The 27555-nt window shown below is 52.9% G+C and overlaps 1 protein-coding gene across 2 annotated transcripts in view; it reads left to right on the top strand.

Annotated features, from left to right (window-relative positions):
• Nucleotides 1–771: 771 nt before the first annotated feature.
• AR (androgen receptor) overlaps nt 772–27555 on the top strand; it is a 56703-nt gene continuing 29919 nt past the window's right edge. The window contains exons 1-2 of one of the 2 annotated variants that reach the window (XM_054388880.1): nt 772–1412; nt 1467–1811. In XM_054388880.1, coding sequence (XP_054244855.1) covers nt 772–1412; nt 1467–1811 — 986 coding nt within the window. Of the gene's footprint in view, nt 1812–27555 lie in introns of both variants that reach the window. The other variant, XM_054388879.1, reaches the window with a different exon arrangement.

Below are 27555 nucleotides of genomic sequence, written 5' to 3'. Positions count from 1 at the left end.
TCCAATGGGGTGCACTCTGGAGCTGCGAGCGCGGAGGAGAGTGAGACAGAGAGAGAAGCCGGTCAGAGCCCCGGTCAGGGCCCCGGTCAGGGCCACAGCCAGGGCGGTGGAGGGAGCGGCATCGGGAGAGGCTGCACAGTTTCAGTCCCGGTGAGACCGGGACAGCCGCGCCCCCGCCCCGCCCCATTTCTCGCCCAGAGGCCGCGGTGACGGGCGCAGTGCCCCGGTGGGCCGGGCAGTCCTGTCGCGTCCCGTCCCGTCCCGTCCCGTCCCGTCCCGCTCAGCCCGCGGGGCCGACTCCGAGAAGGCACCGAGTCCAGAAATTACGGCGGAGACCGGCGGCGGCGCTGCGGCTCTGCTGCTTCGGAGCCGCCCCCGGGGCTCCGCTCACCCCACCCGCCCGCCGCCGGAGAGGGGAGTCGAGCCGAGGGCCGCCCGGCCGCTTCCTTCGTCTCCTCGGTACCGGATTAATCTCTGCAGAGCAGCGCCGGGACCGCGCCGGCGACACGGGGCGCGCTCCGCCGCCGCACCTCCTCCCCTCGGCGCCCGCTCGCACGGAGCGCAGGCAGCCTCCCGCTCCCACGGCAGCAACTTTTCCTGCCTGTTGCACGCTCCTCGCATCCCGCCCGCGGCTCCGGCGGGGATGGCCGCCCCGGCGCCGCGCCGCCGCTAACCGGGACGTCGAGAAGCCGGCCAGGGGGTGGCCTCCCGGGGCTCTCCGCCCCTGCCTCGCCTGCCGCTGCCGCTATCGCGGCTCCGCGCTCGGCCGGCATGGAGGTGCAGCTGGGGGTCGGCCGCGTCTACCCACGGGCGGGGGGCAGGAGCTTCCGCGGGGCTTTTCAGACCTTTTTCCAGAGCGTCTGCGAGGCTTTCCAGGAGCCTCGGGAGGAGCCGCCAAGCAGCCTGCAGCCGCCGGCGTGCGCGCCCTGTCCGCCGAGCCCCCGTCCGCCGGGCTCGCCCGCCTGCCCCTCCGCCCCGGAGCCCCGCGGCGCCGGGAAGGCGCTGCCGGCCGGCGGTCGCGTCATGGGTTCGCCCTTCCCCGGAGCAGGCGAGCTAAGGGAGCTGCTGTGCGAGGCGGGCGCACTGCCGCCGCTGCTGCCCCCGCCGCTGCCTCCGCCGCTGCTTCCGCCGCATGCTGAGCCCGAGCCGGTGCCCGGGGAGGACCCGCTGGGCGAGAGCGCTAAACAGCTCTGCCGCGCCGTGTCTGCCTCCATGGGCTTGGCGCTGGAGGCGCTGGAGGCGCCGTCCGAGCCACTGCCCCCCCCGCTGCCCCGGGAGGACTGCATGTTCGCTCTGCCCGCTGGGCCGCCGCCCCGTGCCCCGCGCCCTCCCGCCGGGGACCAGCCCGAGCCGCCTCCCGCCTTCACGGGACCCGAGGCCGCCCTGGCCGTCGACTCCCCCACCGGGACGGGGTTCTACCGCGGCTCTCCGGGGCCCGCGGCGCGCCCGCCCACCGCCGTCTTCAGCCTGGCTTCACCGCCCGCCCGCATCAAGCTGGAGAGCCCGCCGGGGCCGACGGCGGGCGGCGGCTGGCCTGTGCCGTGCCGCTACGGCGCCGAGCTGACCCCGCCGGGTCCCGCGGGGCCCTGGCCCACTTTCTTCGCCGAAGAGGGGCAGCTCTACGGGCCCTGCGCCGAGCCGCCCGCTGGGCCCCTCGCCTGCGGCCGCGGACCGCCCGCCGACACCGCCGACTTCCCCGCCGACGCCTGGTACCCGGCGGGCCGGCCGCCCTTCGCCGCTCCCGCCGCCTGCATCAAGAGTGAGCTGGGACCCTGGGCCGAGGGTTACCCCGGCGCGTACAGCGATGTTCGGTGAGTACTCCCGTCCCGCCAGCAGCTGCACCCTGCATGCCCCCCGGCACCCTGCATGCTCCCGACATCCTGCATTCCCCCCGGCACCCTGCATCCCGCACCGCACATCACCACGCATCCTGCACCACTCATCCGGCACTGGCATCCTGCGTTCTGTCGACACCGGCACCTCGTGTCCTGCGTGCACCTTGCATCCTGCACCACTCATCCTGCTGGCATCCTGCATCCTGCTGGCACCCCCCGCCCTGTGTCCTAACTGGCCCCGGCATGATTTGCCTCCCCACTGCTGGAGGCTGCAGTCAGGGTGCAGGAGTCGGGACGCTGCACTTGGGGCACACACTGATCTTGGATGGAGTTGGGATTCTCCCTGCACCAGGTGAGCAGTGAGTGAGCTGTGCTGAACAGGCTAAACCTGATGAATTTATAGGCAGAGAAACACTGAGTGTGCCCTCAAGTTCAGTATCAGAAAATGTGTAAAACTAGAGATGGACGAGCATTTAGGAATACAGCAGAGGAAGAAAGGTTTGTGTAAAGAAATGCTCGATCAAAAGTATTTTTTCATAGGGGTCTAACCTCAGAAAAGCAGATTACTGCCTGTAAAAAGTGTACACCACCCATACCAGTGGGCACACTGCATCATCACCTTCCTTGTGGCACAGCACATTACTGTGGGAAGGAATCACTGCAGCCGATAGAAATTGAGTGAGAACACTGCTGCAGGGGGGGCAGCCTCGGCCACAGGTTGTTGGTGTGGCTTCAGATCGGGTCTGCGTCGGTGGAGGTTCACATCCGTGTGCTCATCTTGAGGTCTTCTGTCTGGGGGAGTAAAGATTGAAATGAGCAATCGTATTTCCCCTTTAAATTAGAACAGGACAACTCGTGCTTCTGTGCTTGCTTTGTTGCTTTGAAATGCTCACAGCTTTATTTGGGCAGTGTAGTAATTACCATCCACACAATAATTTGCTTGGGGATTTTACAAAGAAGTTGAGGACTCTGTAAAAAAAAAACCACAAGGGGTAGAAGTAAGAGCAGATCAGAAAGACCAACTGAAAGCGTGGTGTGCGTGGGAGGATTTGTATACCCTGTGTGTCCTTCTCTGGAGCCCAGATCAGTGCAAAATGAGCAGGGTTGAGTAAAGTTCGAAAAGTTCAGCTGTCCAGATGTTGTCAATGGATGGTGCAGGGTTTGGTATCAGAAGGCTCAGCCTTGTCGTGGTTGGTTTGTCAGTGAAGCCCATGAAATAGAACTGCACACAGACTAGGACTATTGCAGAGAGGAGGGCAGGTTTGGGCTTAGGTGGTGGTCAGAGGCTGAGTGGGCTGAGCCAGGGCAGCAGGTAGACTTTGCCTGAATCTTGCCTTGGAGATAAATTAAATCTGCCTTATTCTGGTGGGAAATCATAGAATTCTTTTGGAAGAGACCTTTTATGATCATTGAGTCCAACTGCTAACCCAGCACTGCAAGGTCGCCACTAATTCATGTCCCTCAGCACCACATTTGCACAGCTTTTAAATCCCTCCAGGGATGGGGACTCCATCACTGCCTGGGCCGCCTGTTAGCATGCCTCGGATGCTGTATCCTCTTCTACCCCGTGGCTCTGTTCAGCATGAGGTGTGCATGTCCCCCACTTCCCTACCTTCTGAGGGGTCCTGGGCTTCCACTGGCAGACTGAGGCAGGGGTCAGCAATGTTAGAAATAGCACAGGGCTCTTGTCTTGTCCCATGAATTCTTCACTGGTACAGCAGGTGCTGCAAGGGCATGACAGCGGTGTTGGATGTGGTCTTAAACTGCTGTAAGGAAAGCAGAGCCCTTCTCTGTGGTCTGGCTGAAGCTTCACGGGTTAACTGCTGCCAGATTTAGATGTCATTGTAGCAAAGTTACTGTCAACTTCACAATGTCCTGCCTATCGTTTGCCGTGGCTTTTAATTTTCGGCCAGATATGCAGCAGTGCTGCTGCAGCAAGCAACCTCTGCTGCAGCTGGGGCTGGTGGCAGTGGATTGTGCAGCAGCTGCCCAGGCAGCAGTGCCTGTGAGGAGAACGGGGCAGGGGCTTTGTAATCAAGCTCCCTCACCAAGGGACCATCTGATTTGTACCTGTCCAGCACTGCTAGCTTTGAGTGCTAGGTTTAGGTTCCTGTCCTGTGTGGCATTGCACAGAAAGCTTTACCCACTTCACCTCGGGCAGTGGGGTCTCTTTAAGAGGGTAGAGGGCAGCGCTGGGGCTCACTGCGGCGGCGTTGCCTGCCTGGGGAGATCCCAGCGCCGTGGCACCACGGCAGCTGCAGCCTAGGTGTGCTGCATTGTGTGGTGTATTGCTTCTAGTTCCTTCTGGTTTTGAACGATCCTGCTTTGTGCTTGTGGCATTGCATCACTTCCCTCCGAGGTGACCCCCTGCTGCAACCTGGGGCAGGTGTAGGGAGGCATTTTTAAAGTTAGAGATACACTCCCTCCTTCCATCTATGACACTGAAGCATGAACAGTTTCTTAATATCTGTGGGAGTTGTTTCCATTTGCTCTTTTAAAGAAAAACTATTTGGTTTGGATTTGGGGGTTCCCAGTAGAGGAGTTTGGCTCTGAAGCCCTGAAGGAGGGGAGTTGGTTGGTTGAGGAATTGTTAATGGAAAATGGGGTGCTGGCTTCCACCTCGGTCTGGGATACAGCACAGAGCTTTTAAACCAAGCACAGTCCTGGTGCTGCTTCAGAAACCAGCAGCTCTGACGGGACTGAAATAAGGTGCTCCTGACCACAGCCCTCTTTGCCATGGAGTGGTTGGTGGTCTCCAGGCAAGAGGTGCACTGGGACCAGTGCAGATCTGTATCTGCTGCCTGCCCTTTTGCTTGTGTGGAGAAGGGGGTTTGTCTGGGTTTGGAGGCTCTGAAACATCCCACAGAAAACAAAGTGGGTGTTAACATGATTTGGTTGCATTGGATGCATTGATCCAGTACCTGACTGGGTCTGCAATGTTTATGTATAATTAGCAAATTAATCCCAGCTTTTGTTACACTGTGGGCTCATAGCTCTTTATCTTGATGCTCTGGCAGTGCATAATTATTACCAGCAGTCTTTGAGGTGACTAAACAACAATCTGGTTTAAGAGTGAGATGCAGTGTTTATAGAATAAACCCAAAGTTCTGGCATCAGTCTGCCTCTTCAGATCAGGACAGGGTGCCGGGTGGGCGGTGTGGGGCTGTTTGCTCTAAGCTAAAATGGAATCAGTGACAGAGCTGTTACTGAAGTGGTGGAAACAAAAGTGAGAAATGAATTTAAGGAGTAATTTGCTCAGAAAAAAAAATCTCCCTGTGTGGTTTCAGATTTTTTTTTTAAGTGGTGTTTGCTGTTGCTGCAGTTCATTTGGTACCCCTGTGCTTGCTGGTCACATCTACCTGTGGATTCCTTCATCTGCTTGGGCTGAAGTCAGCTTGGGCCAGTGCCCTGTATTTATGCATCACCTGGTGTAATGGCTGTCTAATCTTTTGGTGGCCAGCTCAGTGATTGTGATACTGCTCACAGATAACAACTGTAATAATTGCTGCCTGCTGCAGGAGGAGATAAGATTCTGATAGTGAGATCAAGGGTGGGGAGATGAGACAAGGTGAGAGGCCATTCCCTGGGCTGCCCTTGCTCCCAGTCTGTGCCTGGCCACCTGTACCCGGCACTGCTTTGGCATCCTGTCCCCCAGGGGGTCTGGAGGACCCTCAGCTGTTCCCTGGGCTGCCCTTGCTCCCAGTCTGTGCCTGGCCACCTGTACCCAGCACTGCTTTGGCATCCTGTCCCCCAGGGGGTCTGGAGGACCCTCAGCTGTTCCCTGGGGGTACTTAAAAGCCCTTGGGAAGGGGATGAATCTCCCACCTGCTGTCATCAGTGTGGCCTTTCTGCTCAGGTGAGCAGGGATTTTATGTAAATACTTCTTTTGAAGATGAGCCATGCTGGAAGAATGCTCCCTCTGAAGCCTGTCCCTCTGGCCAGCTCCATAATAGGCACTTGTTGTCTGCAGCTATGGTATGGATCCATGTAGGCAAATCTTGGGAACGTCACTGATGTGTTGAAGCTTTTTGATGGTTCCTGATAAAAGAAGAAGAGAAAGCATAAAACCAAATTCTTCCTTATTGCCTTCCACTTCTTGTCCCTGCTGACAGGCATGGGAGGGCTGCTTTACACGCAGGCCAAACCACCTGTCCTGCACAGCTGCTGTGTCTGGTTTAGAGAGCTGGAGATTCCTTTAAGTGTGTGCTGGCATGCTACCAGGCTGTGATGAGATGCTTATCTGTTGCTGCTTCAGTTAAGGTTGTGAAACAAGTGATATGCTGAGGCTGGTAACTGGAGCAGCCAGGATGTTCAGGTTCTGCTCAAGGCCTTGCTCCTACAGAACAGCAGTGGGTGCAGTGAACCCCTCATGACCAGGAGAGTGGCAACAACAGGCACTGCCAGCTGCCTTGCCACCGTGCTGGGAGCACAGCAGATGGGGTTCTCTTTTTCCTGCTCCTGAGAACTGCTGTCTGCACAACTGCAACATGCAAGCCTAGGCTTACTCATTTTCTTCTTTGCTTAGCTAGTTGCCTTGTTTTCCTCTTGTTTAGGGATGCTGTTTTACATAATCTCTCCCATCAGTTAGCATTCATTTCGTGTTCATTGATGACTGAGATTGTCCTTCCCCACAGCAAGTTACTGAGACTCAGCCCACAATGGTGTGAGGGCAGTGAGTGGGCCCTTTCTAAAGACAGGCTGTTTGCCTTGATGCTGGGTACCCACCAAAATCAGCATCAGGAGTCTGGCTCCTGGTGGTCTAAAGGTGGGGAGAGACCAGCTGTTTTCTTTTGGAGATGCCCAGAATCTCCCAGGAAACACTCCAGACTGGAAGGATCATGGTCCTTGTATTAACTGGGCTGAGCCTGTGGGTGTTAGAAAAGTGTTGGTTCTCTCCATCCTCACCCAGGCTTGTGTTTGCCAGTGGAGGGGCCCTGGTGGGGTGGTAGAGGTGCTTGAGTGCTCTGCCCGAGGGGCTGGCACAGCCCTGTCCTTTGCCATGAACGTGAGGTTTACAGCTGTGGCCAGGAATGAAGGAAAAATAACTGTTTCCAGTGTTCTTTCTTTGCCAGCTTGCTCCTTCCACTCAGCTGATTTTGGTTTCCTTCTTTTCTCCTCCTTCCTCAGAGGTTCTTCCTTCTCTTCCTGACTCTCCTACTATCCCTTTGCCATGAGAAGAAGAGATACATCACTCTGTTAAGGGACAGACACTGGGGGGGTGTTTGTGTGGAACCTGCCTCTCTGCTCTTAACAGCACAAACCAACTTTTTGCTCTTTGCCCTGTTCCAGGGCAGATTTTGTCCCATCCTCTTCTGTGCTTTCCCATCCTCTTCTCCCCACGTCTTGAAGTTTTTTTTTTGCTCTTAAACCCTGTGAAAACTGCTTTCAAAGTCTCATGCTTGATATCAACAATGATTATATCACTCCCCCAACTTCTTTTAAGTGTTAGTTGCAAGGAAAGAATAAGCCCTGCATAATGCTGGGCATAGAAAACAGTGCCTGAGAATTCATTACACTTCACCAAAGAAGTAGTGCATAAAAGGCTTTAAGAGTTGTTTTTTTTCTGAGACAAAAAGTGCAATGTATTTCACTAGACTGGATGTGCAGGAGAGATGAAGGGTGTTTTGCAGTCTGTGTAGGAACCTGTGGTTTGCACACTGCTGTATCTGAAAGAAAACCATCCTGGTGCACTCTGTGCCTTTCCAGCCATGACTCCTTCTTGGAGGGCCACGGGGCAGGATTCCTCTGCAGGATGGGCATCAGCCCCTGGAGCAGGATCACACCCATGGGGATGAGCATGAGCCCACAGGCATGATCCCCCCTGTCCCTTGGGCCATGACTCTCCTGGGGCTGCCACCACGTGCTGAGCAGGAGGTTGGTGCTGCTCCTGGCAGCACAGCCATGCTCAGTGGGGATCTGTCACCAGGCTGCTGAGAGCCCCTGCAGGCACAATGGGGTAGAAGGTGTCAGCATGGGCCCGGGGCTGTGCTGTGCTGAGAAGCCTGGGAGCTCTGTTGGCTTTGTCAGTGCTGATGTTGGGACTGTGCCAGTGTGTCCCTGTGGTGGGAAGCTGACGATTCCTGGAAATCTCTGCCTCCAGCCCTGGCTTTAGGAGGAGGAAGGTGTGGGACAATCCTGGCAAGGATTAGAGCAGAAACACTGTGTCGAGGCTGTATGCTGAATGCCATCTGCTGCCCAAGCAGCCTCTCTGGCTGATGCACAACTCCCCTCACCTCCGCTCCGAGGAGCTACCAAGGCCACGCTCTGCTCAGGAGCAAGACAACAGTTTCCTCTGTGCCCGTTCCGGGGGGGGCACCTTGGCATGGCAGCACCCAGGCACGTGGGAGATAAAGGCAGGCAGGCAGTTCAAGGAAAAAGCACAGTGGAAAGTGGAGCTGGTCAGAAGTTGGAGTCTGCTTGTGATGGGGTTAAAAATAAAGGCATGCTACTTGAACTAGGAGGAAAGAGGGAGATGTCAGCAATTGTTGCAGGACATAAATTCCACAATTAGGTCCTAAAACACCGGAAACCTTTGTAGTCCTGTGGGAAACGTTTTGGTTTGGTGTGCTGAAAGCAGCTTTATTTTGCAGAGTTAAAAATAATTTGTATTAGCAGTAGCTCAGCCCTTTGTAGTTTTCTGCCACTCGGGTTAGTTACACTTTCATCTCAGCACTCAGCTCAACTCCATTCATATTTTGCTAATTGCTGGTTTCAAAACACTGCCTTCATGTGCCATTTCTGTGCTGGCAGTTGTCACTTGAATTGGCTTTCAGTCTGTACATGGTGTGCTCACTGTGGCTGTCTATGAGGCCAGGGGGATTCTCTTGAGACGGAGGCTTTCAGCTTGGGGCCAGAGGATGAAGTTACATCCTATTGTTTTGTCATCCCCTGGAACATTTAAAATTTATCCAGTGAGAGCTGTCTGAAAAAAACCAAACCAAAACAAAACAACTCTGTGGGAGATTTTGTACTACTTCTAGTAAAATCCATTTGCTTTGCTGAGCTGCTCTGGCAGATCCCAAAGCTCTGTGCAGTGGCTGGCTGTGAAACACAGAAAAGTGAAGCTCCTTCTCATAGGCTTAGCCAGTTGAATCTGATGATGAATACTCAGTACCATGCTGATGTCATGTCAGCAGGAGGCCTGGGAGGGTCACACTGTGTGATGGTCACAGCCCCTGGGGATGTGGTATTGGTTGGAACAAGTCTTGGCTGCATGGTGCTCATCCCCCCTGCCCTGTGCCTCCTCATCATAGAATCATAGAATGGTCTGGGTTGGAAGGGACCTCCAAAGGTCATTTAAGTCAAACCCTCTCTGTAATAAGCAAGGGCATCCTCAACTAGATCAGGTTGCCCAGAACCCTGTTTAGCCCCACTCTTCAGTATCTCCAGGGACGAGGCCCCAGCCACCTCCCTGGGCAACCTGTTCCAGTGTTCCACTACCCTCATAGTAAAGAACCTGTTCTTAACATTCTGACATGTGGGTTTTTAAAGGAGGGGTTTGGTGTATCACAAGATGATCTACAAGCCTCCAGAGGTGTCAGCTGTGCTTGTTTTGCTTTACCATTCCTCTGTTCCCCTCTGCCGTTTTCAGAGTGTTGGCTGCAGTCTTGCACACATCTGCAAGTGGAAAAATCTCAGCACAGCATCATAGGCAGGAGGCAGTGCTAAACAGGAAGCTCCAGATGAACTTAGCTGCCTGAAGGGCTTCTGAGACATGGCCTGTTCCTCCTCTTGCAGTATTTGTTGCAATTTGGAATGAATTTTCATTTTTTTTCGAAAGCGCTGCATAGCCTCCGCAGAGTTCAGGTCTGTGATGAAGCACACGTGGAACAGATGCACCAGCTTCATCACTTTGATATCAGCACCATTTTGGAGGGCACCACTTCCCTGAGAAACAGAGAGTAGGAACTTCAGGCAGCAGTACCCATTTGCTCCTCAGCTTTTCTTAACATTTCCTGGTATGAAGAATGTTTTCTGCAAGAAGGGACACCTGCACCAGAAGCCAATACAGAGCAAACACCAAGAAGTCATCTTGGACAATCCAGCTGACCTGTGTCACCTGGAAAGAGGCTGCTCATCGATGCCACATCCAATTGGTGACATGATGCAAAGGGTGTGGGTGTCCTCCTTTGCTGTTACCATTGGGTATGATGTGAGCATTGGCCAGGGTGATTTCCTCTCCTTGGATGAACCCATTTCTACACCATACTTGTAGGAATGCAGCACTAGCAAGGTTTCTGTGTGGGTACTGGGTTCTTCTCAGCTCTTTCTTTTCCTCAGGAGAGACAGGAGACAGTGTGCATGAGAGGCAGGTGTCCTGTCCCTCATTTTAGTGGAGCATTTATGCCCAGTAGATAAGTAAAAGCCAGGTGCAGGCTTGCCATCTCTTCATAGCTGGCTAGTGCAGATCTGCTGTCCTGCCTCTGCCAACTTCCTTCCTCTTCTTTTCCCAGTTGGATTGCAAACCAAGCTGTGACATTGCAACTTCTTGTAGCTACCTGGAATTTGGAGGTAGGTCCAGAGTGGATCTCACTGGCCTCTGTGGGGCACAGCTGCAGCTGTAGGAGGTGGCTGGCAGTGTCTTTTGTGAGTCTCTGCTTTGGCTGGATCTTCTCTTTCTCCCACACAAGCTAGCACAGATTCCAGCAGGGAGTACCTGGAAGATCCTCTCTGGTCACTATAAATCTTCTGTGTGGGAAGCAAGCACAGCAGTATGGACTTGGAGGGACTGGTAACCAGCTCAGAGTCCTTCCCTGGGGGATCTCTGGACTGCTTTAGGGGTCTGTGGCAGGTAACTGGCAATTATCTGTGGGTTTGGGTGTGCTGTACAGGGAACCTGTCTGCACTGGTGTGGATGAACCTTCCTGGCTCTTGAGCTGCAGTGACCTCGTCCAGCCCTGACCTGGCCTTTTGGGGCTGAAGGCTGCAGAGAGGCCAGGCTCTGTTTTCCTGGGAAGGAGGAAAGCAGTGTGGTCACTTTGGGATTTTAACTGGGGTGGTCTGGTGGCCCTGGTGTCGACAGACACTGTGCATTGTCTGGACCAGAACTTGCTTTATTTTTTTAACAGTAATAGCCCTATGAGGGAGCTCATTAAAATAAAAAGGAACTGACCCAGTTGTCATGGCAAAGGCTTGTGACGGAGGTGCTTCATCCATGTTCCCTTTCACTGTATCCTCTGCTGGTTTTGTCTGCTCCTCTGATCTTCCCAGTGCTGCTCACCCACAGCCAGCTACATCTTAATCCTCCCACCAGTTCTGGATGTAGAGGAAAGCACAGGAGGGGAGCCCTGTGGCCCTTGGGTGGTGAGATGCTGTACTCACCTGGGCAAGGTCCCTGCAGCAGGCAGCGTTGGCTGGCGTTGCAGCATGGGTTTGTGTTTCATTCTGCTTCACAAATAATGATTCCAACCCCAGTTCTTCTCCTGAGTACTTTTAAATGAAGTTCAATGTATCCTCTAACAGTAATGAAAATGCTACCAGTGATAGTACTTTGTGCTTCTATGGCACTCTTCTTTTGAAGCATTTAAGAGCAACAGTTCCTTCAGCCTCCAGACAGCCATGCAGAGTAGGTGTTACTCCTTCTGTGTAGATGGGGGGAGAGGAGGTTTGTCAGGAGCTGGTGCCTTTGGGAAGAGTCCCTCAGTGCCATGGGCCCTGGCAGCCATCCAAGCTGGGCTCCTGAGGCCTGGAGTAGATTTTGTGCTTGCTTTTGGGAGAGTCTTCTTCTTGTGCCCTGGACTTTATGCTCTGTAAATAGTCCCATTTGCTTTAGCAGACACCAGTGCTGTCCTCAGGGATGTCTGACCCTGTCCATCTCCCAGGCACCAGGACAGTGTTTGCAGGACAAGGGGTTACGGGAGGGCAGCGTCTCACCTCAGGGGACCCTGGCAGGAGCCTCTTTGCTTGCCAGGTGGCTTCATGGGCTGGGGCAGATGGGCTGGGCAGGCTTGGCTCGGGCTGCTGGGGCTGCTCAGCTCAGGCTGCTCAGCTCATGCTGCTTGTTTGCTGCTGCTGCTGTTTTCCTGTTTAATACAATGTCAGGCAGAGCAAGGTCACCCATCTCCTCTGCAATTTGAAACTCCCCAGCCCCCTGTCCAGGGGGACCTTCGTAAATAATGAGAACGAGCGAAGTCAAATGCTGACATATCCTCAGGAGTGGTGAGAATGATTTGTTGGGACAGACCACAGGTTAAGTGATTTCAAAGTACTAGAAATCATCCTCAAAATATAGCCCAGCTCTGCAGTATTTATAGCTGCTGCCCTTTCCCTGGCAGCGGGCACCCATCCCACTGGGACGGCAATTCGATGCTGCCCGGCCTCCAGGCATCTCAGGTATCTGCACAGCATGGATGACACCCTGAGCTCTCTTCATGTCTCCTGGTGACTTTCCTGTGCAATGAAGAAGTGGGATGGTGCACACTGATAAACAGCTGGGAGCCCCCTGTGATAAGCAGTGAACAAGGCCATGGTGTTGCTGGAGGGGTTGGTTGGGTGCCTCCATTGCACTGCCAAAGGGCTGTGTGATGCCACGGACCATGCTGAGCTCCTCAAGGTTGCTGGCAAGGTAGCTGCCACTTCCAAAAGAGCTCTAGGAACAAAAGATGTCTCTTAAATAAGGTTTGTCTTCAGTCCAGCCCAACTGGAAATTAGTTTGGCTTCAGCTGTTGAAGAGAACAAACATATTAGCAGCTAAAGGAGAATTTCTGTCCTTTCTTGGATGCAGGGGGAACATAGTGGTAAAGGCTCTGGTATTTAATACCTTCTTTGCCTCAGTCTTTAGTAGTAAGACTGGAATGTCCTAGAAGACAGGAATGGGGAGCAGAGTGAAGCCCTATAATCCAAGAGGAGGTGGTTAGTGACCTGCTGCATCACTTTCCATTATTTACCAGTGGTCCTGGCTGAGTGAGGAGATTCCAGCTGACTGGAGATTGGCAAATGTGACACCCATCTATAGGAAGGTCTGGAAGGAGGACCTGGAGAGCTAAAGTGCAGTCAGTATGGCCTCTGTGCCAGGGAAGGTGATGGAACAGATGCCATTGTGCAGCATGTGCAGGGCAACCAGGTGATCAAGCATCATTAATGAAGGCCAGGCCCTGATCTAGGACAAGAGGATCTGCTTAGTGGATGAAGGGAAGGCTGTGAATGTTGTTTATGTGGACTTTAGTAAAGCCTCTGAAATTGTCTCCCACAGCATCCTTCTGGAGAAACAGGCTGCATAGGGCTTGGATGGATGGATACTTTCCTGGGTTAAAAACTGGCTGGCTGGCCAAGCCCAAAGAGTGGTGGAGGATGGAGTTCAATCCAGCTGGCAGCAGGTCACTAGTGGTGTTCCCCAGGGCTCAGTGTTGGGGCCAGTCTTGTTTAACATCTTTCTCAGTGATCTGGAGGAGTGGATTCAGTGCACCCTCAGCAAGTTAGTGGATGACACCAAACTGGGGGGAGTGTTCAAACAATGTGTAGCTGTGGCACTTGGGGACATGGTTTGATGCCCATGGTGGTGGTGGGTTGGTAGTTGGACTCAGTGATCTTTGAGGTCTTTTCCAAGCAAAACAGTTCTGTGGTTCTGTGATTCTCCGACTGCAGAGCCACCAGCTTTGGGACACTGACAGTGTTTGTATGGAACATCCTTGGCTGTGAGGACACAGTGCAGGGAGCCATGCTGTGAGTCAGCTGGGCAGAGCAGCCAGGCACGTTTTCCTGTGTGTAAGCACCGTGGAGTTCATTGGGTCTGCACCCCAGGGAGCTGCAGTGCCTCCAGGACGTGCTCCCTGTGCTCTCAGGCTGGCAGAGCCTGCGGCGAGCGGAGCTGTGCAGGGTGTGCGGAGCTGCTAGTGTGCTGTCTGTGGCCAGGATTCATCTTCAGCTCCTTTAGTGGCTGTAGGCAGGTGCCTCTGACAGGTGGTGCAGGGAGGGATGTCCCTGGATGCTGGGCACCTGCTCTGGGGTGCCAGCACTGCCTGCAAAGCTGGGGTTAAGCTCTCACTGGAGCCTGTGGGTCTGGGTGTGAGGGTGGATAGCTGGGTGCAGGCTGCTGGGTGCCCTCTCCCTCCACATGGCTCCTGCTGGGACTGGCAGCTGGGGCTGGCTGTAGCTGGTGGCTTCAGGAAGAGCCCCTGGGGGAAAAGCTGCCTTGCAAAATCTTTACCCATGCTGCCAGACCATCATCCCACTGGGTGTTCCTGGAATTGCTGCCCTCAGGAACAGTGCCTACAAATGCCAGAGGGGAGAGTGCAGATTTCCTAGAATACATTTCAGAGAGTCCCTGGGACGTGTTCAGTTCCCGGGATGAGGTGAGAAAACCCTGAACTTTGCTGCCTCTCCCCCACGTTCTCTCACTGCTTGGGGAAGGCCTTGAGAGCTGCTGCTTGTCTTTCCCAAGATGATCCTTTCCTGTTCTTGCTGGTGTTTTTTCCAGCAACCCTTCAGCAGTTCTCCTGCTGTTACATATTTTAGCTCTGCTGCCTTTTTGCTGGTTAGAAATGGCAGGAAAAAAATGCTTTGACCTTGGCCCATGTGCTAAGAAGAGAATCCAGGCACAAGTGTCTGTATCAGTCCTTTTGGAGTGAAGGCTCCTGCCTCCTCCCCCTCCCCACCAAGCTGGAGCAGGAGCAGCAGCATCCACACAGCCTCCAAAGGGCCACTGGGGAGGATTTGGACAAGCGTCTCTGCAGCTCCTCTTTCCTCTTACAAAGGAGAGAAAAAGAGAAAAGTAATTGGTGTGCAGATGAGGTTAATTGCTTTCATCTGGCTGGCAATCAGGTGCATTAACTGGAACAATGAAAGACTGCCTGCAAATACTGTTGGGATGCTGTAGAGTTTTTCTTGGATCATGTGTGTGTATTTGTGGGCACACAACTCCTTCTGCCCCGGAACGCAGCAGCTCCTCGCTGTGGGATGAGTGCTCCTCCATCCCTTGGCTTGGTGCCTGCAGCAGTCCCTCTGCAGACACTGCCTGGGGAGGAGTTGTAGAGAAATGGGCACTTTGCACCGTGCTGTCTATGTGGGGAGAGCTGCAAGCCTCTGTGTGGGGACAGGTATGGAATGGACATCACTTCTGCCTGCTGCCACACCTGGTTGAGAATGAATCCCCACGGTCACCTCTCATCCCTTCTCCTGCTGTCTCCTGCTCCACTTAGGAGGGCAGGTCTGGATGGCTGGGGTCCAAAAGTCCCTTCACAGGGACTGTGCCCCCTCCTTGGGTGGCTCTGGGCTTTGTCTGTCTGTGTGCTCCTACACTTCAGAATGTGTGAGGTCATCCTCGCAAGTCAGTTTATTTTTCTGGTTTCAGGTATTTGCTTTGTTTTTATCTGCCTCCTGTGATCAGAGAAGAAAGGCTTTCCCTGATAATATGATCTTCCACTTGCAAATAAATCTATTACTTCCTGATCTGCTCCCAAGTCCCCAGGAACATCTTTAAATGGTTAGAAAAAAAATAGCAGCGTCGGGATTTTCTTCCCTGTCTTGTTTTACAGCACAGACTCTGCCAAATGCTGGGTCCTTGGTTCTTGGCTGTTTTGGAGAGTAGCTTGGAAGGGGGAGCAGAATGGGGCAGTGCTGGGGGCTTTGTGGGATGGAGCATCTTCCCCCTGTGACTGTGCTGAAGGTGGGATGGGGCTGGGCTGGGGGCAGCAGCTGAAAGGGGCTGGTGGAGGGGGGGGACAATGGGTGTCCCTTTGTCCAGCCCCTCTTCTGTTTTGCCATGTTGGTGCTTAAAGACTTCAATTGTGTCCTGAGTTGGAACAGTTGCCCATGTCCCAGCAGGGAGAAGGTGACAGCCTGAGGTTAGCAGGGTGGTGGGCTGGTGCCTCTGCAGTTTCCAGTTAATGGAGGGGGCTCCCTGTGTCCTGTAGGGTCCCTTGGGGTCAACAGATATCTGTTTGCCCTCGATTGAAGGAGAGGATGGGGCTCTGCCCCCACACACCCTCTGGCTTTCCAAGACTTGGGATATGGCAGGTGCCTGGCCGCTTGGGCAGCTTTGTCCCAGGATGACTATCTCCCTGCTCGCTTGAAAGAGAGTTGAGAGAACACTCTCAAGGCTAGGAGGCCTAAAATTAGCTGTGGCATCTGTGTTTTGGTTTGCAGGCAGGCTTCAAAGACAACAATTCCTGGCTGCTTTCATTCTTTGCCTGCTCGGAGGAGCGAGGCAGAGGCAAAGCAGACAGGGTGCTGGGCTCCTGAGTGGTAGCAAAGACACCCTGGCTCTCTCAGGACGTGGCTGCTCAAGGGGACTGGCACATCTGCAGGTTGCTGTGTCTGTGGTCATGGGGGTACTTCCCATGAACACAGATCCCCTGGGTTCAGTCAGTTGCTGCTGCTGCAGGGTTCTGCCCTCTGTATTTCCCAACACATTGTTTCAGTCTCCAAACCCACAGGTCTGGCTGGCTGTGCCTTGTGTCACTGTAAAGCATGCTGGCATCAAGGCAGCACTTCCAGGGCTGTGCCAGGCTGGGATGCCCTGGGCTCACCAGGCATGCCACTGGGGATTGTACCAGCACAGCTTGTTGCTCATCCCTGCCAGCTTGGCCTCATCGAGGTTCTGCAGTCCTGCTGGCACCAGCTGATGTGGGCAGATATGGGCAGCTGTGGGCCATGGACATGCATAGCTGTAGGGCAGCTGCTGGGAAGGCAAGGCCATGGAGTAGGAGGACCTGGCTGGATGTTAGCTGGTTGCTGTGGGATGCTGAGTAATTCGCCTCTCTGCTTCCTCTGTGGCCAAGATCAGGGCTAAGAGTGCCAAGAGGACCAGAGGACCAGAGATATGTGAAACCTTTGTTATAATTGGCCTGTTTACTCTTTGTGAGATGACTCAAAGCATGATCTGCTCTGAGGGCATGGGGAGATGCTTCTGTTGTGTAAGTTCTTAAGTCTCCTCTAGAAAACAAGTGGTTTGCCAGCTGAGCTGAAGAGAATTCTGTAGATATAGTTTATACCTGTTCCCAAACATAATAGGAAAAGCATTTTCATGCCCCAGTTGCTGTGCCTTGGCAAAGGTTTGGTCTTGGTATAAACACATCTCGAAGTAAAGCAATTCTGCCAATAAATTATGGCACTGGCTGAAGGTCCCAGCCCTAAAACCCCACCAGAGGCTCCTGATGCTGGAGCTGGCACAGCTGGACATGCATGGCTGCCACAGTGAGTCTCAGCATCCCACCTTGGCAAGACAGATGCTGCAGGCTGAGGGCGAGGGCTGCTCCCTGAGCTGTGTGCAGATGTTCCTTTCTCTCTTCCCCATCTTTGCTGGGAGGAGGAGGAGACTGCTGGCCTGCCTGGCAGCAGAGAGGCAGGAGCAGCAGCTCTCTGGAAGGCAAGCAGTGCGGCCTTCTGCCCTATTGCCCATTCTAGCAGCTCTGGCATGCCTCCCCCAGTTGGGTGCCTCCAATGCCAGTGGTGTTTGTGGTCTTTTTCCATGCTGGATCCCTCCACTCTCTGCCGTCAGCCCATTTTCAACTCATGCTTCATCCAGTAGAGAAAGAAAAATGCAGAATTTGTGGCACTGGTTTCCTTAGCAATAACTCCACTGGCAGATAAACTGGGGAAAATGTGTTTTAAATATCCCAGTCTGGGAATGAATCCTGACATCCCTCAGCAATCCAGCTGGGAGCCGTCCCACTATGCACGTCGTACTGGTGGTATGAGGTGCAAGTGTGGCAGGGAGGGCTCTGCCCTGCAGCCCCTCTTGCACTGACTTGCTTTCTGGTGGAATAACTGGAGGGTGGGATCATCACATGGGCTTCCACAGGATCAGAGGCAGGTGCCATCTCTGGCTGCAGAGCTGGTGGGGCAGGTCACTGTCAGCAGGCAAGAGGAACGCTGCTAAGGATGTGTTGCAAGCGGGAGACAAGGTGTGGAGCCACATTCCCACCTCCTCATCGTGGAAGAATGTAGAAGCCTGTGATTACTAGAGCCTGGGAAACTCAAGAGGAGGTCAGTGAAATATGGTGGTAGGAGGTTCATGGCTTTTGCTGGCATCTCGGAGGACACTGAGGTCCCAGCAGGAGTCAGCACCTCAGCACCAGCAATCCGCTGCATGGCTAAACCAGCTCTGGAAAGTAAAGCAAATCCAATTTCTGCAGCCAGCTCAGCTCAAAGGCTAGCCATTCAAAACTGAGATCTCCTCAGAGCTGAAAAAGCCAGGATATGTGGGAAGTTTTCTTCTATCCCATGCAGAGAATGAGGCATGGAACTCAGCAGCTAGTAAAATCGTGGAGATCCCTCTAGGGAAAGCCTGCAGCTCACAAACAAGCCTGGCTTGGCTTTGATAGAGAACTGCTTTGAAATAAGGTCAGCTTTGATAAATGTGCTGCTGACTTACCAGAACACCTGAAGTGCCCACGTTTCCCTTGAATTGATGGATCCCTTTGATTGGAACTTGTCACAACTGAAATATTAACCCAGCATCTAATAAATGAGAAATATGTAATACACCGTTTTCTAACTTACAGAGTGGGGAAAAGCAAAAGTCAGGACAAACTATATAATTGCTTTAAAAAAGAAGGTGTTTGCTAGAGGAGAAGGCTCTTGCTGATGAAGGGAGCTGTCACGTCCTCTGCAGAGGCACCAGCGTGGCCCTGTGGAACATGAACACACTCTGCACATTGCAGAGAGAAAATGTGAAGGTTGGAATGACACTGAATGTGCTCTTCAGGGAAATCCTGCAACAGAAAAGCTGGAAATGGATGGTTTAAGTAGAGGGATCCTTGTTGCCAAGTTAAATTATGCTGACATTTGATGTTCTCTGTGATGCTGATGTCAGTCAGCCCACCTTGGTTATCTTCCTGCAGTATCTTATCAGATCTGTGGAGTTTACTGAAGGTTCTTGAAAACCCTGATGGAAGCCCTGTCCAGCAGCACCCTTCTCCAGCCCCTTAGGTCCCTGCTGAGGAATGGCTGGAAGGGTCAGGCCAGCTCTGGCAAAGAGACAACACAGCTTGAGGTGACCCTTGGAGGGAGTTTTGATGCTTGGGGTGCTCAAGTGTTGGCTGCCCGGTTCTGCTGCCTATGGGCTCAGGGTGACAGCACCTGAGGGGATGCAGGCCCTGAGGTTTCCTGCCCTGTGTTGAAAAGCCAAGGCTGGTGAATGCTGGTCCCACTGCCAGGCTGTGAAGGAGGTGTCTGTGGGTGGGAGAGAGGCAGAGGTGAGCAGCATTGACATCAGCCCGTGCCAGGCTGTGCACACCACACCAGCTGCCCCTCCAGCAGCTGTTGTCTGCATTCCAGATATGGCAGGACTTTGGAGGTTGGCCAAAGGATTTGTGGAGATACCTTGAGGATCAAATGGTGGTTTCATGTGGGGTTGCTCTGATACAGGTCTGGTTGTGCTGGTTGACCACTCTGCTTCTGCAAAGCCTGCCCTTATCCCTGTGTCCTTCCTGGGAAAAGAGAAGTCTCAGAGCAGGTATTGTCCCACAGAGGCTTTGTGAGCAGCAGCAGGGACTACTTGTCTGACATGTCAAAGTGGCACTGGCATGAAGATGTGTGCTGCAGACACAAAGAGAACATTAATCTGCATCTGAAGGGCATGTGGAGGGAGTGGCTTTGCTCTTCTTTCTGATGGCTCCAAGCTGTGCTTGTGGCATGGACAACCATGGGTCTGGAAGCCTCCAGTCCCCTTCCCAACCCTGGCACATGTGGGCTGCTGAGGGGTGGCCCTGGTTGAGGAGATCTTGAGGGGGTTGGATCACCTCTGCTATGAAGACAGGCAGAGGGAGCTGGGGTTGTTCAGCCTGGAGAAGAGAAGGCTCTGGGGAGACCTAATAGGAGCCTTGCAGTACCTGAAGGGGGCTACAAGAAGGATGGAGAGAGACTGCAAAGGCCTGCAGGGACAGGACAAGGGGCAAGGACTTCAAACTAGAGAAGAGCAGATTTAGAGTGGGTATCAAGAAGAAGTTCTGCACCATGAGGGTGGTAGAACACTGGAACAGGTTGCCCAGGGAGGTGATTGAGGTGTCTTCCCTGGAGATATTCAAGGTCAGGCTCAACAAGGCCCTGGGCAGCCTGGTCTAGTGGAGGATGTCCCTGATAACTGTGCAGAGGTCAGACTGGATGACCTTTGGGGGTTCCTTCTAGCCTTGATCATTCTATGATTCTAAGAGTAGATTTAAATTGGATGTTAGGAACAAGTTCTTCACCATGAGGGGAGTGGAACACTGTAATAGGTTGTCCAGGGAAGTGATTGAATTCCCATCCCTGGAGCTATTCAAGGTGAGGCTCAACAAGGCTCTGAGCAAGCTGCTCTAGTGGAGGATGTCCCTGCTGAGTGCAGGGGGGTTGGACTGGATGAGCTTTGGAGGTCCCTTCAACCCAAACCATTCTGTGATTCTGTGGAGATGGGCAGTGCAATCTGACTGGTGTGAAAAGCCACCAAGGCACTCCATCACCTCTCCTGATGTTTAATTTAGTATCCCTGTGCTCAGGTTGTGGAGAGGGAAAGCTTCCTGTAAAAGCAAGCAGTCAGTACTTGGTACTGCCAGCCTGCTGCGCCCTGCCACATACATGAGCAGCCAGGGTGCTTTCAAAGAGACACTTGGAAGCCTGTGCTCCCTCTCTGGCACGATGGCAGCATCTGCTGGAACATGAAACAGGTGGATCAGGAGTATCTCATTATTTGTCATCTTCTTTATAGGCACATTTTCTTTTTGTCAACAGCAGAGATGGATTTGAGAGTGGAAGGTCATGCTGTGGGTTAAATTCAGTTAAAAAAAAACATTAGTCAGGACAGACTGTTTCCTTGGGAAATAAGAATGGCTTCCTATGCACCCAGGACACCAAGGTCTTATCCTTGGAGGCTCCAGGTGACTGCTGTCACCAGGACAATGTGCTGTACAGCACCGATGACCTTGGAGTGCTCATCAGGGCTGAAGCCTGCTTGCATTACTCCTCTTCTGGTTTTTTGTCCCTTATGTGCTTCATAATCAGGTGAGTTCCCATCATGAGTAACCTTGCAATCCATTTATGCCATCTCTTTTCACGGATGCCTTCTCTCTCTGGGGAAATCAAGTGTTTAATCTTCTCTGAGCTGATTTATGTAAGCTGCTCACTGAGCTCACTGCTTGGAGCTGGGGTTTTGAGGCACAAGTTTTGGTCTTGTGCTGCATCCAAAATGCAGGCAAGTAGCCTACTGCAGAGGCTGCAAGTGTGACTTGCACCCCAGGACAGCACACCTGCTTCCTCACACCTTTGGAACCTCATTTTCTGCTGCTTTCTTCAGGATGACTGGAAGGAGAGAGCCAGTGGTGGGTTGTTAAAGTCAGGAGAGTCCCCAGTGGGTTGGGCTGTGGCATGGCTTCTGCTGTCCACCCCATCAGCAGATGTGCACCAGAGGCTTGCCTGGCTGGGGTAGCTGGTTGGGACTGTCCCCAGGGTGTTGGGACTAATGGCAGCCATGTATTGATTGGTGCAGCTCTAGCCCCTTTCCAGCCAAAGGAAAAAGAACCATGGGCTTGCTGAGCTAGAGATGGGGCTTTGGATATGACTGGGACCCGATGTGTGGGGGAAAAAAACAACCAACCCTGTCAAAACAACTAAACAGAACATCTGAAAAGAAAAATGATTTTAATTGGGGAGATTTAAGAATAGATTTGTGCAGCTGTGCTTGTGGAAGCTATTTGTGTCCCTTGGGCTGGGAGGTGGCTTGTGAGCTGCTGCCTGCTGCCCTCCCTGCTGCCATCTCTGGTGCCTGCTGCCCTTGTCTCAGCTGGAGAAGCCCCAGCCATCCCTCCTGGGAGCTGCTGGTGGGAGGACCTTCTCCTGAGGGCCTGCTAGTTGTGCCTGCCCTCCGTGCCAGGGCTGTTTGGAAAACCCGTTGTTATCTGCAGCCCACTTCCCAGATGTGTTTACCATGGGCTGTCCCTCTTGTTCCTGCTGTGCTCTACCCTCTCAGAGATGCTATCTGGACCTCTCTGCCTCCAGCAGTTAGGCAGGAAAACAAGGCATGGCCAGTTTAGAAACATATTCAAGGCTATTTAGAAAGGAAAAAAAAAAAGGAAATAAATTCAGTGCACAAGGCTGCATGCTTAGAGATTAAACTGCTCCAAGTGTTTTAACAGATGGGATGCTTCAAAGTGTCTGTGCAGGCCTTGTTATCTTCATCAGCATGGCTTAGTGACTGCTGAGGGAAGTTGAGTTCAGCTCTGGCTGAAGCCAGTGGCAGCAGCAGGACAGGAGAAGCATGCCTGGTGTGAATGGTCATGCTCGTAGCTAAACGTGGGGCTGGCACCTCAGTGTGAGTCACAGACCTTTGTCCAGGTATCAGCCACCCAACTCCATTGGCAGGCAGCCAGTTACTTTAATACTGTGTTTGAAAATGTCAGGCACAGATGATGCCACTTTAAAGGCAACATTTACTACTCCACAGCATCTCAGAAATGCACAGTACTTAGACCAACGGGGCAGGATTCTTTGTCACGCCAGTCTGTGTGCAAGTGCTCGTCCAGTCCAGGGTTTAGCATCTTCTCCAGCACTATGGCCAGGCAGATTTTTTAGATAAAGCATCTTTGATAAGGTGCAAAACCACCAGGCACCTTCCCTGAAGCACAAGGTGTCTGACTAAAAGCTCTTTGCCCTGTGGGTTTCCAGCTGATGGTTGGCATGAGCTGGGCTGCCTGACAGCCACTGTGGGTGAGCAGGCAGATCTTGGTAGGGATTCTTCAAAGGCCAGCTGTGCTTGCAAACCCATCACTCAGCTTTAGCAGGCATGCTTCTGGAGAAGGCAGCTAAATCTCAAAGTGGGTTCCAAGCCCACTGGTGCAGACATTGCCACCAGGCAGTTCCTGCAGGGAGCCTCCACAAGGAGGTTGTGCCAGCCCAGCCGAGAACAAGGCTGCCATGCTTTGTTCAGCCTGGTGGGCTGTGCTGCTGGAGCAATTCTGCCGTGGAAAATGTCAGACTTGAGAGTGAAGGAGGTGGAAAATGTGCTTGTTCAGTTATGTCAGACTGATGGAAAACAGAGGGAGTGTGAGGAATATGCACCGTGTTCAATTAGCATGGTGAAGTGCTTGAGCAGAGAGCCTCACTGGAGCAGGTAGGCTCCGTGTGTGGGCTGCAGACACCATGCAGATAAAGCAGCAAACATAGCCTTGCCTGGTCTGCCTCTGGGCTCAGAACTTCAGGGGAGGGAGGATGGGGGGTGGGAGGGGACAGTTGCACCTTGGCTCCTTTCAGTTAGTGTGTGCCATCTGCTGCTGAGATGGTGGGCTGTGAAAAGTGGTGGACTTGCCTCTTACCTGTGCTTGCCCTTGGTTCCCTGGGTGTGTTGTGAAATCTGGGCTGCTGGGAGGAAGCAGCTGTTGACAAACAAGTGCCTGCCTTGCCAAAGAGGCATGGAAGGAAGACATTTCTGCCCCCTGCTCCACAGAAATATTTGCATCTGGCATGAGCTCAGTAAGCTCAATTTTCTTAAAGAAGCCTCTTCAAAACAACAGTAAAATTCTTCCATAAGGGAGATACTGGAGTTGTTTGTTCTCCCCCTGGAAAGTGCTGTGCTCCTCTGCGAGCTGCACTGACCTTGGCCTTTGAGCTGTGTGCCGGGGCTGGAATCTCTGCCCGACGTCACTGCTGCTCCAGTTGTGTCTGCCTGAGCTGAGCTATCTCCCTGCTTTGGTTTTCTGAGGCATGGTGACACTTGCTGTATTTTGTGCGTGCTGTGGGCACGTACCCCGGAGCCCCCCACAAGGTGCTGGGAGCTGGTTTTGTCAGCCCCTGGTATGGCCCTGGCTCCCTGGGGTGGGTGCAGGCAGCAGGTAGCAGCAGAGTGCAAACTTCCTCTTGGGGCGAGCTTTTGGGCAGCCCATCATGAGCCTGCTGCAGAGCCACCTTCCTGGCCCCTGCACAGGAGCTGCAAACACCACTTGGTCCCCTCCAGTCCCCTGTGCAGTCGCTGCTGGTGGCTGGGCTAGGGGGATGTCAGGGGCTGTGCCCAGGGCACTGCCAGTCCCCAGGCCCCTGCAGCCACCCTTAGCCATCTTTTGTAGTGCTCTTACCTAGAGATTTTGAGAAAGCTCTTGAAAGGTCTCTAGGAAACCAGAAAATGGATGGTTAAGGGTCCCATTATTGCAGCACACTCCAAGTTGCCTGTGTTTTTAGTTGTATTTTTCTCACAATTTTCCCTCTAAGGATACTAAACAAAAGGCGAATTGAAGTCCTTTTAAAACCAGAGGTGTTCCTGGGCAAATCCTTGAGCTCTGTGGACAGCAGCTGCTGGTGGTGAAGGTGCAGAAGGGAGCTGGAAATGGTGCTGGTGCTCAGGGCTCAGCCTGTGCCCAGCTGGTCCCCAGCTGCCCAAATGTCCCTGTCCTGACCTAGCAGGGCTCAGGTGCTGAATCCTGCTCAGTGCGAGCCCTGAAGGTGTTACAGCTGGGATGAGCCTGTCCTGTAGCCAGGATTAACCTCCAGGGTCCCCCAGCTCCTCCCGATTTCTACCTGTGAGTGGCACTGGCAGAGCACACAGGGATTTGCAGGGAGAGGGTCTACTTGCTCAGCACCTGGTAGGTCCATGTGTGTGGGTACCCTGGGACAGACCTCCCTGAAGGTGTATCTGCAACTTTAAATAATTAAGCCTCAAAACTACTCCAAGGTCTTCTGGAGGTCCTGCTTCTCTCCTCGAAACAGGCTCCCTGCTGCTGCAAGAGCCAATTTTGCTCATTTCTAGTATGAAACAGATAGTGCAAAGAGTAGGGAAAGCACAGTATGGAAGGTCTTATGGGAAGGAAAAAAAAAAGATAAATTAGTCCTTTTTTTGGCTTTCTGATCACACAGAGAGGAGAAAAAAGGTAGCAGGTGATTAGAGGAAAGGTCTGGTTCTGCTGGGACCTAGAGAACTGTGGGATAACTGAAGCATTTCTAGCCATGCTTTTATATCTGCTGCTGGCTATTATCAGTGCCTCTTCTACCCCAGCTCTCAGTGGGATTGCACTGGGAGGATGGGCAGGATGCTGGGGAGGACAATACAGGGAGCTATGTGCTGCATCAGGACTTAGCCATGGCAGAGAGATTGCAGCAGACTGCATCTGCTCCCCTTAATCAGTAATTCAAGAACAGGCTTGGAATTTGAGATTGTCTGGGAAGAGTGGTGGAGCAGCACCTACAGATGAGTCACTGATGCCAATTGCTGCTGCTGAAAAGATGAAATCACTCAGAATGTTTCTTGCCTTAAGAAGGGAGATTAGAAATCCTGCTCCAGTTATTAACCTGCAGTTTAGGTAGGACCTGCACAGCTCTCATGTCAGGAATTGAAGGATGCAACTGACAGCAAGATGAGAGCAGAGAGATGAGCCTGGGTTTTGATCTCACCAATAACTGTCCTATTTCGTGCTTTATTCTCAAGGGGCTTAGAAAAGCCAGAGCACTTCAGGGAAGAGCCCTGACCTGTGTGAAAAGCAAACTGGTGCTCTGATGGCAGTTAGGCTTTGCTTGAAATGGAGCAACCCAGCAATACAGAATCACAGAATTGTAGAATGGTTTGGGTTGGAAGGGACCTTAAAGATCCAACCATGGGCAGGGACACCTCCCACCAGACCAGGTTTCTCAAGGCCCATCCAACATGGCTTTGAACACTTACAGGTTTGGAATCTCCACAGCTTTTCTGGGCAGCCTGTTCCTGTGCCTCATCACCCTCATAGGGAAGAATTTCCTCCTAATGTCTAATCTAAATCCATCTTCTTCCAGTTTGAGCCATTACCCCTTGTCCTGTCACTCCATCCATGCCTTTGTAAGAAGTCCCTCTCCAGCTGTCCTGTAGCCCCCCTCAGATACTGGAAGGTTGCTATAAGGAATCCCCAGAGCCTTCTCTTCTCCAGGCTGAACGATCCCAACTCTCTCAGCCTGCCCTCATAGCAGAGGTGCTCCAGCCTTCTCATCATCTTCATTTGCCTCCTTTGGACCTGCTCCAACAGTTCCACATCCTTCTTGTGAGCAATCTCTTATCCTCTCTGTACCGGAAAGTGATTTCCAGCCTATGGCATGATTTAAACCAGTTCCTTATCTATTCTTGAGGGAAATACTTTTTCTCATGTAAAGCCTTTATGTCTGTTGGGAAGTGGAACAAAAGGGAACAGACAGTCTGAGCTAAAGAAGCTGCTCCTATTACCAAAAGGAAAGTATCTGAGCAAAAGGTGACAACCAGGTTCCTGACCCTACGTGAGCACATCACTGTCCTTGCTGCAGATCTCCAGAAAAGTGATGGCTTCTGAAGCTGGTGCACAGTAAGTACTTTAATTCTGATGTAGTTTAATCCTGCATCAAAGGAAGTGTGGCCAGCAGATGGAGAGAGGTGATTCTGACACTCTGCTCTGCTCTGGTGAGATCTCACCTGCAGTACTGCATCCAGCTCTGGAGCCCTCAACACAGGAAGGACATGGACCTGATGGAGCAGGTCCAGAGGAGGGTCACGAAAATGACCAGGGGGCTGGAACACCTCTGCTATGACCACAGGCTGAGGGAGCTGGGGTGGTTCAGCCTGGAGAAGAGAAGGCTCTGGGGAGACCTAATAGCAGCCTTGCAGTATCTGAAGGGGGCTACAAGAAGGCTGCAGAGGGACTGTTTGCAAAAGCCTGCAGGGATAGGGTGAGAGGCAGTGGTTTGAAATGAGAGGAGATTTAGATTGGATGTTAGGAACAAATTCTGCACCCTGAGGGTGGTGGAACACTGCAACAGGTTGTCCAGGGAGGTGGTTGAGGCTCCATCCCTGGAGATATTCAAGGTCAGGCTCAAGAGGGCTCTGAGCAACCTGCTCTAGAGGAGGATGTCCCTGCTGAGTGCAGGGGGCTTGCACTAGATGACCGTTGGAGGTCCCTTCCAACCCAAACCATTCTGTGATTCTGTGTGCCTGGGACTGCTGTTTGTACTGGTGCAGGCTGCAGGACCTCCCTCTGTTCTGGGAGCAGTGAAGGGAAATGGGGGAGAGGAGATGGCAGAGGTGAAGGATGGTATGGGGCTACCTGCCCAGGTGCCTGCTGCAGTCGCAGCCTTGCAGGTGCAGACAGCCATACTGGGCATTGTAGCATGGAAACCCCCCTGGAAAAGCTGGTGGTTAGCACAGACAGCACACACAGCTTTACTTAATTAAACCTTAATTAAACCTTGATGTTGCCAGCTGCTCTCTTGGTGTCTGGATACCCTCTCCTGTGTGTCGCACCTGCCTGTGGCCCCATGGAAGAAGAGGTGCTGACCTCTTGGGGTAGAGGACCCTTGCTCTGGGGTCTGTCTTTGACTCCTTTTTCTAGAAGCTGCCAGACCTTGCAGAAGATTGACAGCATGGGTTCTGGCTGCCACCTCTCGCAGAGCTATTTTCTGTTTCAGTGGACTTTGGCTTGACTCCTCTTCTGAGCCCCAATGGGGCTTTTCTAAGTATAAAGACCCTTTTTTTTTCCTAGAAGTCCAACAGTTGTCACATTTGCTTTTAATATAGTTTAGTTTCCAAGAGCTCACTTGCAAGCATTCAAACCAGTACCAGAAACCAAGAGCAGATCTAATTCGGACCAAAAAGTTGCGGTGACCTGCTGACTGTGGGAAGCTGATTTGACAAACAGCAGGGCTTAACAAAGAACTGGAAATGCTGTTTATCACTCCCCATGCTGCCTGGATCTGTGCTGCCTTGGGATTCTGAGAAGTGCTACTCCTGCTGCCCTCCCTTCCCAAAAAGCAGCTTCTCCACGGATCTGATCGGACAGGCGTGTGGCTGCCTGTGTCGGGAGGCAGGTGGCAGGATGGGCACCGACCGGGGAGG

This window comes from Indicator indicator, chromosome 17 (assembly GCF_027791375.1).
Source record: "Indicator indicator isolate 239-I01 chromosome 17, UM_Iind_1.1, whole genome shotgun sequence".
Taxonomy (NCBI): Eukaryota; Metazoa; Chordata; class Aves; order Piciformes; family Indicatoridae; genus Indicator; species Indicator indicator.
This window is presented reverse-complemented; position numbering and strand designations above follow the sequence as displayed.